This window comes from Pteropus vampyrus, unplaced genomic scaffold (genome assembly GCF_000151845.1).
Source record: "Pteropus vampyrus isolate Shadow unplaced genomic scaffold, Pvam_2.0 Scaffold22, whole genome shotgun sequence".
Classification (NCBI taxonomy): Eukaryota; Metazoa; Chordata; class Mammalia; order Chiroptera; family Pteropodidae; genus Pteropus; species Pteropus vampyrus.
This window is the reverse complement of record NW_011888803.1, coordinates 7076131-7091620: the sequence shown is the minus strand read 5'-3', so window position 1 is coordinate 7091620 and position 15490 is coordinate 7076131. Positions and strand designations below refer to the sequence as shown.

The 15490-nt window shown below is 32.8% G+C and overlaps 1 protein-coding gene across 3 annotated transcripts in view; it reads right to left on the bottom strand.

Moving 5' to 3' along the window:
- Positions 1-1453: 1453 nt before the first annotated feature.
- PRKACB (protein kinase cAMP-activated catalytic subunit beta) overlaps positions 1454-15490 on the bottom strand; it is a 115863-nt gene continuing 101826 nt past the window's right edge. For all 3 annotated transcript variants that reach the window (XM_011355562.1, XM_023528057.1, XM_011355560.2), the window contains 2 exons: positions 10232-10396; positions 1454-4747 (listed from right to left, as the gene is read on the bottom strand). In XM_011355562.1, the coding sequence (XP_011353864.1) occupies positions 4622-4747; positions 10232-10396 (291 nt within the window). In that variant the 3' untranslated portion in view covers positions 1454-4621. The remainder of the gene's footprint in view (positions 4748-10231; positions 10397-15490) is intronic.

The window sequence follows — 15490 nt, the reverse complement described above, 5'->3', positions numbered from 1 at the left end:
GTCTGACCGGGAGTTAGGAGTGATTTCAGTTACCTATGCTTTCCACTACTCTCAGTAATGACGGTTTCCTGTTTCCTGCTTATATTCCAATAGAAACAAAATAGCAAGTGCACTGAGGTTTGCGACCAACTGACATCCATTTTTAAAAAATTTTTGCTTATGGTAAATTAGTTCAGTTTCGGCTAAGTATAAAGCATTTGAAGGAAGAATCAATACTGTTCACCATGGGAATACAGTGTACACTGTGGGAATACAATCGGTGGGTGTACTGGTTTGTTAGGGCTGCCATAACGAAGTACCACCAGGTGGCTTAAACAATAGAAATTTATTTTCTCACAGTTCTGGAGGCTAGAAGTCCAAGATCAAGGTGTCATCGGGATTGGCTTAGATCAAGGTGTCATCGGGATTGGCTTCTTTTGAGGCCTTCTTCCTTGGCTTGTAGATGGCCATCTTCTTCTTAGGTTTTCACATGGCCTTCCCTTAGTCTGTGTGTTCTCTACATCCTAATCTCCTCTTCTTGTAAGGACACCAGTCATATTGGATTAGGGTCCATTGACATGACCTCATTTTATCTTATAATCTCTTTAAAGTCCCTACCTTCAAATTCAGTCATATTGTGAGATACTGGGGGTCAGGACTTCAACATATGAATTTTGGTGGGACACAACTCAGCCCTTATCAAAGGACACAAAGGCTATTAAATAAGGCATATACAAAATATTCAGGAAAGCTAAAATGAAAATATTTAACTTCATATTCGACATTTGTACATAAGAAAAAATTAACTAGATTTCAAATAATGATAGTTGTGGAGTAAAGATATGCCCAGGTTTTTATAATTAGTTGTATAAAGAAATGAGCAAACTGGAATTTATATTAAGCACTAACAATGATAACATAAGAAAGCACTGGTATAAAAATAGTAAGCACCATGTTTTAAAATGCATCAATATTTACAAATGTTTGCAGTAAAAATTATAGCAATGAAAAATAAGCTATTAAAATAATTACCTAAAAATTATTTCTCGAGGTCAAGGACAATTACATGAACATACACTAATCAACCTGGCTAAAACTGAAAGAGGTAATATGAAGCTGAAAGCACTTCTAGAGAATAAAGTGTAGATTCACTTGTTCATTGTTATAATATATGAATGAAGGCTCTTGCAGTGTCAATCCTTTAAAGATGAATATTTTCAACGTTATGTTAGGAACAGTTTAAATTAACAGCATGAGGAAGAAGTAGAAACACTTTAGAAACTATAAAATGAATCTAGTAGTTTCTTAGTAAACAGTTGGAACAGACTGGTGGACATTCCTTCCCATTTCCCTGTTCCCATCACCAAAAGATCAACTCAAACAGAGAGAAACTAGGAACCTATAAATATCTGTAGTATCTGCAGAAAACAAATCAGAAGAGAAGGGAACCAAAGAGAATTCAGGACTCAATAAATTGTTTTATCCTGTGAAGATACTTTAATTTTACAGTTATTGATTATTTAAAAAACACAGCTGTTTTCAGCATTTCCTAGCTACCGCAGTGCATAGGAAAGTCCATTCTAAACAAAGAAGTAATTAATGAAATAACAATACACCTTAACATTTTACATTGATAGGTTACAGGTTACAAGGTGTTTTCACATACATTATTTCATTTGATTTTTACAATAAGCAGAAAAAACAGTCAGTGGGAAAGAAAAATGATTTTTTTTTTTCAGGCTTACAATGAGTATTTTCAGGCCAATGGGCAGTTGATACAAGAACTTATCAAAAAACATGACAGCAATACCCACAAGCCACAATATCTTTTTTTTTTGGTAGGTTGACAGTTTGATATCAATTGGATATTTAGCATCAGTGAAGGAGGAAGGAATCATAACAGACACGAGGTTCTCATGATATTCAAAGAATTTTAAGAACACCATAAGAGATAAGAAAGATGCCCTAAAATATCACCTTAACAAAATTTACTTCAAAGCATATTATCCCTTCAAAATGTCAAATATAAAGAATCTTAGCATGTGAAAGTTAGAAGGGACCTTAGAAACTGCCTAATGGAACTCTTCCATTTCATGGATAAGAGAACTGAGGCCAAGGTCATGCTAATAGTGACAGATTAGGCCTGAAACTTGGTCTAGGGCTCCTTCTTCTACAAGCCATCTCATTATTTACTGAATAAAAACATAATTTCTTCTGTTTCAAATAAAATAATCTGAGGTTAAATACTGATTTGTGCCACTTATTTCTTATTCGAGTTTTTATATTGTTTTTGGCTAAACTGTGGCAGAAACAGAATTTTGTATAATTTTCAGATACTCTAATTCAGTGTACTTCATTGGTTGGAAATAGACTACCTCAATATATTTAAAAGCTTATTCATGTTCTTTAAATAGGGAATAAAATGGAATAGCTAAATAGCCCTCAAAACCAATGTACTGCCTACAGATCATCTACCTGGATAGATTCTATAACAAGTTGTACTGGACAGTAGTAATTTCATTTTAAAAAAATTAGAATTTATAGAAATCTTTTTAATTACTGAAAACTAAAATGTAATAATCAAATTGTCATCCCCAAGATTTATTAAAATAATTTTACAATAATATACAGCAAGGCTACCATAGAATTTGTAGCATACATATAGAATACAATGATCAGCATTTCTTGGGTTCTAAATGAAATAAAAAAACTAATTAAAATATTTTATATAAATGACGTTTTAAATTTATTAACATGATGATATATTTTTGTTTCATCAAACTTGCTACAGCAAAGTAGTTCATACTTGTCTTGCACATTTTAAATATAGGTGGACCAAAAGCTGAAATCAGTATCAGCTTGTCAATGACATAAACATGCGGAAACACTTGACAACCGAAAGACATACAGATTGATGCAGAGAACATCTCAGACGGGCTTTCTCAATGTCTTCAAAGGTTTTGCAAGGGTGTGGTAGAGATGAAAAGTAGTCGGTGACCTACCTGACATACTTATAATGAAGCAAATAGAATGCTTACATACATTAATATCAGATTGAGTAAAAACAACTCATATGCATGTAAATTGATGATAAAAAATGAACACAGTTTATTTTCAACTATTTTGATGTGTGGTTTTAGGACAGGTCACTGACACACAGATAAAACAAGATGGGAAGATTTAAAAGCAAAGAAAAAAAAATTTAAAAAACTGAGTTAAGTCATGGATTCTCAACAAACACAAAACTAAATGTGCAAAAGTGCTTGAAATTTCCACATGACCACAATGTTGTTAAGTCAGTTGGCAAAAAAGTATATTAAAAAACTAAACTTCAATACTAAAATTGTATCTGCATTATCACACATTCTGTTTACTGAAAGAGGCTAGAAATTATTACATATCTAAAAATATCACACCTCAAAATTAAAATACAATTGTGGCAGTTTTATAAAGTTTGTCCCTCTTCATTGATGAGGCATAGGATGAAAACCAAAGTTGCACAGTGCCTCTATCCCAGGCTGACAAATATAATACACCAGATAACAACCTGGCAACAACTTCCTTGGTTCTTAACTGTGACAAAGCAAAGCAAAGCAAAACAAACAAAAAATCTCATTGAAGTAAGAGTTTGTTTACACTGTTTACAAGAATCAAGCCATTTGATTTAGCACATTAATATTCTTTTTAGTTAGTTTCTTTCCCTTTAAAAAATTTATAGTGAGGACTTACTTGAGAAACTTAAAAATTTGTCACTTTCATTAGTCATGTTCTATTAAAATACTGGTTAAAACCGTTATGGAAGAGTTGAGGTTTAGAAATCTTAGAACTAACTCTTCTGTAATACCTACAGAAATGCTGGTACCAAGTGAGAGAATCTGGGTGATGATAATCCATATCATTAGTTTTTCCTGTGAATGAGACGCATTTGTCACACTGCACAGGTTGGTCACTGAATTGCTCAAGGGGAGGATGATATAAAAAGAGGTGAAGGGAAATAGACCTCTGATCTATAGGAATCCAAATTTCTAGGTTTAACAACTCTTATTAGTCTGTCCAAATTTATTGCTAGAACAGTGAGTTCTAAGAAAGTTATTGTTTAAATGTGTGTACATTTCCTTGGTGATAAAACATTCTATCCTCAAAATTGTCAAGAGTTCTGACAACACTGAGTCTGAGCTACTCCAAGTAAAAATAATGATTAGAAAGTATATCTTTGAGTCACTGACCAACAAAAATATTGGCAAGAACTACTAAAAGCCGTACTTATCCTTCCCTTCGAATATCACATCGCCATAACACTGCCCATTTGAAACAACTACAAAATAAAATGGAGCACTGTATGGAAAAAAATAATAAAAATGAAAAAAGAAGAAACAGATGTAAGAGGAGAGAAGGAAACCAAAGAGAAGCAGGAAAGTGTCTAGTTCTGTGTTATGGCACAGACAATGCTTGCTTAAGTGGTGCCTTGTTACATAGGTGGACGCAGAGTGCACACACAGATGATGGCAATAAAGACCTCACTCAGTCGCTGCAATGAAGAAACTAGGTAACTGCTTCGACAAGGACGGTCTCAGCTCCACCTTATCTCTCAAGAGAGTGCAAAGACTGAGCATGAGCTCTGATGTCATCTCATTGCTCATCTTTAAAATTCACTAAATTCTTTTGCACATTTTTCTGTTATAGAGACACGGATATCTTCCTCTTCATAGTCATCAAAGTTGCTGGTATCCCCAGAGCCTCTAAACTTTGGTATGAATGGAGCTTCAACCTATAATTGAGATACAGAGAAAAATAGTGTGATATTGTGATTTATAACAAGAAATATATTTGGCCTTCATTCAGGTTTGTGGCACAGAGTTCCTAAAAACTCTTGGAATTTCCTAAATGTAGAGAGTGGCAAAGGTGTCTTTTGTTATGTAGTGCTGAGCCCTTAACCTGTGGGATCTGACAAGATCTCCAGGTTGATAATGTAAGAATTGAGTTAATTGTTTGGTGGTGTGGGAAAAAACACACATATTGGAATAAGAGGAGCAACAAATGCCTGAGAGTTTCCTTCCAAACGGGAAGGAAAATAAATTCTCACTATGACCACTCAGTGGTATCTTTAAATGTCTTTAAATCCCTAAATGATAACAGCATTAGAAAAAGCAGCAAATAGTAGGTTTTGCTATTCATCTCAACATTGTCATTCAAGGAATAGTACAGGCCAACACAATACTTGAGAGATTTCTAAGGTAATTAACTGTTGGCATCAAAATGCTGGCACTGAAGTTTTTCTTAATCGATTTCTTATTTCTAAAACCTTTATTTTTCTATCCCTTTTTTCTTAATTCCTTTTCTCCTAAGGTTACAGGTAACTCAGACTTACTTTTAATCCCCTGCCTTTTTAAATTCCCAGGTATATTTTGTTTACAATATCTGGCTATCAAAACTTTCTGGGTAGTTGGAAAAAAAAACATATCTCTTTTAGAATTATAGAATTGTTAAATTTTGAACATTTTTCTCCTTGGATTCTAAAAATAAAATGTCTTCCCATTACTTAAAAGACAGTCTTTATAAAGATTAATGTGTTGTACTGAATATATTTGAGAAAAAGATTTTCAATGCTGAAAAAATAATATGACAATTTACACAGCATTTATATTGTTTACAAATAATTATACACACCACTATTACTTTTCTTCCCCAATACAACACTGTGAGAGAGGTAGGGTAGGTATCCTTATTCCCATTTTGCAGATTATAAAACAGAAAATTGACTAATAAGTGGCTAAAGCAGGTCTCAAATTCATGATTCTTTACTACTGTTCCGGAGTTTTCTAATATCTATATAAGTAGTCTCCAAAGTATTTTGATTTATATGATTTTAATAAAACATTGAGTATATACCACCAATACATGTATATTTATTTACTTATATGCATGACTACACTATTCTAAGTTATACATACAAACAAGACATTTAAAAGGAATAAGGTAACAAATAAATAGGAATGTAAAGTCTAATATCTTTTTGTTTGCCAGCTGGTTGCCTTGCATACCCTGTTTTGGGGAGTAGATGCTGTTTGCACCATGAAGAATAGTGATTTAAGGAGACAGTCACCTCATCTCAAGTCAGGAAGCAATTTAGGATCACACCTATTGGTACAATCATCTCTAGAGAGCGATTGTCCAGTTAGAGCTGTCCAGGCTACTTTCTTGTTTCCTGTCTTTCTGCTAGATGCCTTTGGCTACTTCACTGTTCATGAGTGTCAGAGAGTTAATAAAGACTGAAACTATTCAAATTTACTATTATTTTTACAGTGCTGCACATAGTTATAATTGAGACAGTATTAAAACAAATGGGTATGTTAAAGCACTAAATTATTTCTACTTGTAAATTATCCTGGGATCTCCAAGTCCATTTCTATTGATAAGAAAGATGTGCTGTTGATCAATTTGCCTAATACTATAACCTGGTTGTTATAGTGTGCTACTTTTTGGCAGACAAGCTATTTGCTCCTAGGATAAGTCAAGCCCTAGGAGCAGTATCAAATGAGTAGTATCAGTTCAGTTCTAAACCCTTTTAAAGGTAAATGTTAAAAATACAATACACGATGTTGCATAGATTACTAAATGTTTGCTAAGTAACAGCAGAAATTTTTATTTCTAAATATTATATGAAAAGATTCAAAATGTATCACAGATCTTTCGATTAATAAAATGGACAAACCTTAAGCAAATCTAATAAATACATCTAAATGTAGCATTAATTAAATATAAATATGACAATAAAGATAATATAAACAGTGATAATTACAAAGGTATATGGATGATTTTATAGGAAAGTATACATTTCTAAAATTGACTCAAGAAGAGGCAAAAACTTGAAGAGACCAATATCCAAAGAATTAGTTTGTTAAAACTTCCAAGGAATAAATAAAAGATAATTCCTATGTTTCTTAAATATCCTAAATAATAAAAAACATGGAAAATTTCCAAACTTGTTTTATGAATCCATATAATCAACTACCAAAAAACAAAACCTACAGGTCATAAAATAAAATTTATGACTATGAAGTGAAAAATTCTAAATAAAATTTTAGCAAATTGATTTCAGGCTGACACTAAAATAATAATACTCCATGATTAAATGGTATTCACTTCAGGAATATAAGGATATCTCACCAATATACTTCTCCATAGTAACATGTCAAAGAAAACATAAACTGTATACTAGGAATCAAAGATATTTCCTTAACCTGATCAAGAATACTTCATATTTAATGATAAAACAGGAAAGGTATTCCCATTCGAAACAGGAACAAGACAAGAAGCTCAATAGCCCTGCTATTTTAAAACATTATTCTAGACATTCTAGTACAGATAATAAAACAAAATAGAAATTTGTCAATAAAATCCAAGGGAATCAATGAAAAATCTATGGAAATCAATAACAGAATTAGTAAGGTAGCCAATTACAACATAAACATAGAAATCATACGTCTTCCCCTATATTCTACTCTAATGGGAAAGCAAACATTTATAATAGCACCCAAAAGACAAATTTAAGGAATAACTTTAAGCAAAAATTGAAATTGTATGGGAGAGGTGTCTCTAAAACTTTACTGAATGGGAGAAAATATTTGAATAAATGTAGAAACATAACATGTTAATTATGAAGTATATAATTTAGTATTAGTAAAGGTAGAATTTCAAATACGAGGTCAACTAAAGAGTATTCAACAAATGCTGAGAGGGTAAGTGGCTAATTATTAAACAATAATAACAAAAAGAAGTTAGATCAAAAAGTCCTCAAAGAAAGCATAGATTAAATAAGTCAACAAAATGGAATCGTGTAGTAGGTCGTAATTGTGATATTAACAGTCTGAAGCTAAGGAGAAAGTGCAGGGTTGGAGCAATAGATCCTAAGTGGTAACGGAAGTCATGGGAATGGACTGTAGTGATGCAGAGCATAGAAAAAAAGAATGAATGTGCCAAATGTTACTAGAGGTGCTACCTGGATGGTGGGGTTATGATGATTTCAAATTTACTTACTCAACAAATTACCTGATTATAATTATAATACCTATGTTTTATGAATTTAATGGTTAGTTTGTTTCTGAACCCCTTTTATGAGATGCAGAGGCTACGCTGCACTCACATGTCCTGGCCACTGTGAATTATGCTGCTATGAACATACCTCAACCAGAAAGAAAAATAGAGCCTAGATTAATCCATTTAAACTTTCTCCTCAAACTACTCTTCCTTTTGCATTCTCTACCTTAATCCAAATTTTAAGAATGAGAAAACTGATGCTTTACAAACTTTAAATATTTTGGTCAATATCACATTGCTAATGTTGACTAATCTAGGATTCAGATCAATGTCTACCTAACTGGAGTTCATGCTCTTTCTTTGCTGCCTTTTGAGAAAGTCTTCCTACCTCAAAAATGCTCAAAGCATAAAAGTTAAGCAGATAATTGTTAAAATCTATAACAAATTTATGAAAAATGTAGTGTTCAGTGGTTTAGAGCTTCACTTTAATAACAATATTAAAAGGTCTTTAAAGGGGTAATGTGATCCTGGAATTAGAGATTTGAAGAACTTAAAATCAAACATAGGTATTATTTAGCAGCTATCTGATTATATTTAAAGTAGTTAACCTTTCCGAGCTGATTTTCTTTAGTAGTAAAATGGAGAAAATGATAAAATTTTTCTCACTTCAAAGATTAAAATGAGAAGTTACAGAGAGTTGCTTTTAATTTATTACAAAGTACTGTACTGGTGCCAGAAAATTCAGAAAAAAATATGAAACTAGATGTCATGATCACATTGGAAGATATGTTAATGTAGGATCAGATGTTGTACATCTGAAACTAATATAATATTGTATGTCAACTATAATAAAAATAGATAAGTAAAAATGAAATAAAATAAAAATAGAAAAAATATGAAAATACGAAGTGTTTATTTATGAGATCTGAAATCTATTTTTAATTGCTAAGGACCTTGTTACTGACTACATAACATCTCCAGTTGAAATAGTGATGCTAATACCTATGTTTTATGAATTTAATGGTTAGTTTGTTTCTGAACCCCTTTTATGAGATGCAGAGGCTACGCTGCACTCACATTGTTTTGGTCTTGCTATATTTTTTATTTGCTGCATTTTGAAATTCTTTTAATGCTTTGTTTTTATAATCTTTTATATAAATATAAATTAGAAAACCTATGATATTAATACTTAGAGCATTTAAATTTTTTTTCCTAAGGGAATTCACTCATGTGGCTGCACAGCATTAATTAAATATGGCAAGCCCGAAACATTAGAAGTTTTGGGTTTATGAAAAAAAATTAAATATATTCAAGATGAAAACACTTTATTATTGCAAATTATCTTTAACTGGGTAATTAAGAAGTAAAAGAGATAAAAGTAATTCAGCACAGCAGAATCTTTTCTTAAATGTCCGAATTTATTACAAAAGTAAAGTAATAAAGACTGAAAAATATCTGATGAATCTAACAATTAAATGTTACAAAATCTGGCTGTTTGCCAATTCTGGGTTGGAGACTATATTTGTTTACATATTGTCTTTCTAATGTGGCTTCACATCAGTTTTGAAATGCAAACCCTTAGGACATTGTCTAATATATAATTATCATGGTATTATGAAGAGTTAGAAGCATGAGTAGGAAAAATTTACCATGGAAAATATTTCATATTGATGGTCAAAACAGAATATATGCTTTCTCTTTTATCAGGGAGAAAACATATTTTTAAGTTGTGGGGTATAAAGGTCCTTTAAGTCTTGCATAGGATTGATTTAAAAGGTAAAAAATATTAAACTATGTGTTAAGTTGAAAATATTTTTGCTACATATAATGTATTTTTATTTTTTAAAATATTTTTTTAATTTTTCATTTACGGTTGACATACAATATTACAGTAGTTTCAGGTGTACAACATAGCAATTAGACATTTATATAACTTACAAAGTGGTCGCCATGATAAATCTAGCACCCATGTGACACCATACAGTTATTACAATATTATTGACTATATTCCCTATACTGTATTTTACATCCCTGTGACTATTTTGGAACTATAAATTTGTACTCCTTAATCCCTTCCCCCTTTTCACCCATCCTCCTGCCCAACCCCTTCTATTTGGCAACCATCAAAATGTTCTCTGTATCCATGAGTTTTTTTCTGTTTTGTTTAAACACCAACTTTAAAAAAGCTTTTAAATCAAAGAGAGAAAAGGCTCACCTTCCTCTGGTAAATAGCAATCCAATCTGTTGTAGCAAACCACTTGTGAGTTTTTATATCGCTGACACCATTCTTTAGATTTCCAAACCGCTTTGTCAAATCCACCTGCAGCAGGTTCCTTAGAAGGTCCTTGAGATCTGAACTGAAGTGTGATGGAAATCGAACCTGCACAGAAACACCATATGGTAAAACACTCACGATATTTCTGTTATGATTTCAGAAAGACTTTTTTAAGGGGCCAGGTCATTATATGAACAAAAGCTGTTCCCTTAGGGGCCTTGCTTTGGTCATGAACCCTCTTTAAGAACATGTGTCTCAGTCCAGAAAAATGTGCATAACATACAGAACTTTTCTACAATGTCAGAAGGTTCACCCATCTTTAAGAGAGACCCTTTGGATCCTTCATTATAAAACTGTCTTAGAGACATACAAATTTAAACTTGTACTTTAAATAGAAAAAGCAGCATATAAGGATATCAGTATGCACATTTAAAAAAGAGATTATAAAATAGGAAGTCTAAAAATGATTACCAAAACCCACACTGCCTTTCACAGCATACAAAACCATTTTTCATTTATTAGTGGGTGACTTTTAAGCATAATTCTGCTATTATGCAATGATTTAAAAATAATTTAGATTGGTTTAAAAGCATTTTCCACCTCTTAAATTACAAAGACTTTACAACTAGTTGACTAGCCTCTAGTCTTAAAAAGAAATGAAAAACCTCAAAATAACTGAAGATGTTATATATTAGGCAATCGATAAAATAAACTATCATTTATAGGAGATCTATTTTTTGTTTAAACACATTTTTCTCCTTTGACTCTCTACTCCAGCCTGACTCCCAGTTCTCATCCTTTTATTAATATGGGTACTAACCAACTGAAATGGGTTCTGCTAAGGGATGATATTAAAGGGAATAGCTGCATCTATGCCTCCTTACTTTTCCTTCATTACTACCATCTCTCCACTATCGTTTTCTATTTGTTGCTTTCTTCCTCATTACACATGGAGGTATGTATGTGCATGCATCTATGTATGCAACATATATCTACATGTGTACGCATGTTCACTTTCTAATCCCATTCTCCTATTATTGCACGTGTTGGCCCCATTTCATATTCTCACTCCTACTAAACACAGACAATATTCTCTGGATTATCATGGCCTCGACATCAAACTAACTATAGACCTCTGTAGAAAACTCTTTAAAGGGTTACTAGACCCATTTCTGAACTCCTTGCATTCTTTCTTTGGTTCTCTACAAGTACCATCATCACTTATAACTTGAATAGTACAGAATTACATTACCTCAGTTGATCTTCACAACATATTCATTCATTTACCTATGCTATAGTACTTGTGCATGTCTGTCTTTCCCAAACTGTGAACTTCTGGAGGGAAGGAGCTGTGCCATTTTTGTGTTTTTATTCCTAGAATTTATTAGTTCATTTCAAATAATGTAGTTCATCCATTTGACAATTACTTATTAGGTATCTACTATGTACCAGGCACTGTTCTAGGTGCTGGATATACAGTAGTGAGCAAAAACAAAGTCTCTGATTTCATGGAACTTATATCCTAGTTAGATATGACATGCTCAGTGAATATGGCATTAATTATTCTAAAGATGGAGAAACTAAGTTTCACAGACATTATATAACTTAGCAAATCGTTAGACTTTAAAGTGTCAGAGCTGGGACTAGATATCTAGTCTTATGATTCCTAACCTCATGAATTTTGCTCCTTATCAGACTGTCTTTGAACATACAGAACTCCTTAATTTATATTCTGACTTTCAAAAAGCTCGACATACTTGATGTAGACTCTCATGTTCTCATAGTATAAGTTAAATCATCAGCATGCAAAACTAGATTCTATGGCAATGCTAGATTCATAACCATTGTTTTCTGATTGCCATTCTCATGCTATTCTGTGAATAAATATTTCTGAAAGTGTGGCCCTAAGATCCACTTCCATTAAAACCAACTGGGAGAGGAGAGGGTAAAAATGAAGATTCCTGGGGCTTACTTCAGATGATGGGGGTACTAGGCCTGAAAATTTGAGCTTCTCTCTGCAAGTAATTCACATGTACATGAAAGCTTGAGAACCACTATTTGCAATTCGATTCACTTCGTTATGCAGAAATTTTATTTTTTCTGCTAGAAAAAAAATTTTAATGGATTTAATAAACTACAAATATCTTCTCACCAGAGTAAAATTAATATTTGTGGCGAGCAACCAAAGACTATTTGAAGGTTGAATAGCTAATAAATGACCAGGATTTGGGATCAACTCATATAAATTAGTGAATAAAAGCCTCATTTTTGCAAAGCTTTTATTACCACAGATTGTAATAGGTTTTTAGTTGTAAAAAAAAAAAAAAAAGACGCGAACTACCACCTTTTCTAGGGTTTACTTCTGACAAAATGGCTTAGTAGTTAGGCACTGTGCTAATGGGTTTATATACACTGGCTCATAATCCAAAACACAACACTGAGGTAAGTATGATTATTATCCCCATTTTAAAGGTGATGCAGCTGAGACCTACAGAGATTAAGTAATTTGCCCAAGACTACAGAGCTAATAAGTGGTAGAGCTGTAATCCTGACTCTGACTCCAGGGTATACACTTTTAATTTTCTGTACCATTTTCATGAAGTTATTGTCAGGAATCTTATAAAAGACTGAAATTTTCATCTGAAAAATATTTGCTGCACATTTCCTCATTTATCCTAGTTGGAGTAAAAACTAGAGATTGTGGGAGTATTCAAAAGGCACACTGTCTATTTGAAAAATAACATGATTTATCTACACAGTGGTTATACTCTTTGTTTAGATTCCAAAGAAACGCTTATCTGAAGTAGACATATCATTGTTTAGAATACAGTTGGCATAAACTATTCAATGAAATGTGTTAGTTATTCTCCTCTTCATGCTTTTCATGGCAGACAGTAATGTAGTACATATAAATTATCTTCTGAATTTAGGTAATGTGCAATGCAATGCATGAAGAATATACACACCTAAATAAAGTAGTTCTTTATATTGTAATGCAGATAAAGTGATGGCCTTGAATTAGTTAATGTGTATGAGTATCTGTTTAATTTTCAAAAGAGTGATTCTCAAATGGTGGCAGAATAGGGGGAGCTATGATAGAAGATATCAGAATCATTTGGGAGCCTTTTCAAATTATAGATATATCCTCCTCACCTCCACATCACATCCTCTTCTATCCCAGAGAGTCTGATAGGTAGCCCACACTCTCATAGTAAGCCATGTTAATGATGGGAATCTATCACAGCCTTAAAGTATACTGGGTGAGAAATAATGAGAATTATTGTGAAAGTATTTTTTTCCCATTATTGTTCTGAAATGTAACCAGAAATACGGTTTCTTTGTTGACTGAATTTTCCAAAGAGCCATGTTAGTCTTTCAAACTACAATTAGAAAAAAACAGAAAATAACTTAAAATTATATTTTAAATGCATAACTTTTATTTATAGTATATTAACCTAGAAACACTGGAGATTTCTATAATGGGAAGAATGACTGATTTTTCCTTCAAAACTGTATCAATAAGAGTATTATTTCTATCACTATTAAAAGTGAAATCAGAAAGTGAAATCAGAATCCCAGAATATCAGAGTAAGAGAGAGCTTAGTTTAATTTAGTCTAAACTTTCATTTTAAAGATAAGGAATCTAAGCTCCAAGGAAGCTACCAACTCAGTCATTTTGACTGTTGGGAAAATAACTTAATCCTCCTGATTCTTACATATTTCTGCCAGTCCAAGATAGGTCAAACAATGCGAAAGTAGCTGCAAAGAGCCAGATATGGAAAAGAGATAGTCTAGATCCCTTAAACCATTAGATCTGAGAGATAAGATTATTGGAAACTAGAATAATTTAACATGAAAGAGGTGTTCGTACAACATGAAAGAGGTGTTTGTGCAACATATATTTCCTAGACTGTTTATTTGGTCTCTCTTTCCTAATATTTCCTGTTTAGAATTCTTTTCAAACTTTTAGAGACCGAGTTACTTCTGAGTAACTTTCCTAATGGTATGTTCTTGGAAATAAATCTAATTATACAGTGAGGTGAGACACACAAAACACATGATATGTATCAAAATCATCTGTGATAATTTAAAAAATACAGATGTTTGGAATACACAGAAGACCAAATGAATCATTATCTCTGACAGTGGGCATCCACTTCAAGAAAACTTCCTGAGGGCAGAGACCACACTGATCTGCTGTAACCAGCACCAGTCTGGCATTCATGATGAACTCAAGAAATATTTAATAAATGCCTGAATTCAAATCCAACAGATACTCATTGAACACCTTCTGTGTGCTAAGCACCGATGTTCTTCAAATATAATAGTAAACAAAACAAGACAAAGATTCCTGCCTTCAGAGAGTTTACATTATAGTGAGGAAGACAGATGATAAATAATAACTTAGCAACAAGAGTGAAACTTTAAAGATGTTGTCATCCTAGCACTCCTCTCAAAATCTTGCATTGTAAGGTCTTTAATTTTTTACTCTGAAGAAAATGGAGAATCACTGCAAAGTTTTGAAAAGAGTAACAGGATCTGATGTAATATTTTTAAAGACCCACTCTAGTGACTCAGAAGAGAGCAGTATTAGTGGAGGTGGTAAGAACTGGTTGAATTCTGCATATCTTCTCACGACAGAGCCAAATGTTTTTTGTATGCATCAGTGAGTATTCCAGGGTGTTTTGGCCTGAATAACAGAAAGGACGGTGTTACCATCAACTGAGATGGGAAAGGCGGTGGGAGGAGTACATTTGTTAGGGAAAATAAAAATCTATCAATTTTAGACAGGTTGAATTTGAGGTATTTATTTGACATGGAGTGGAGATCTCAGGTAGGCAGTTGGATACAAGAATCTGTAACTTATGAGTCAGGTTGGACTAAAGAAATAAATTCAGAAATTATCAGCTGGCATTAAAAGTCATGAGACTGGATGAGAAGACCACCAATGGAGGATGTGCAGAGAAAGAAGAGCAAAGGACCAAGCCAAGGAGATTAAGAAGGAAAAATCAGTAATGCAAGAATAAAACTAAGATTATGAAGAATCACTGAAGCCAAGAGAAAGGATAAGGGAACCACTGAACTAGAGTCTATTTCTTGCTTTGCCACAAACTACCTTTTGTTTTTGGTCAATTCTACATCTTGATTTATCTTCATAAAGGATGAGGGAGTTAAACTAAATAAAACTGACCAGGCTTG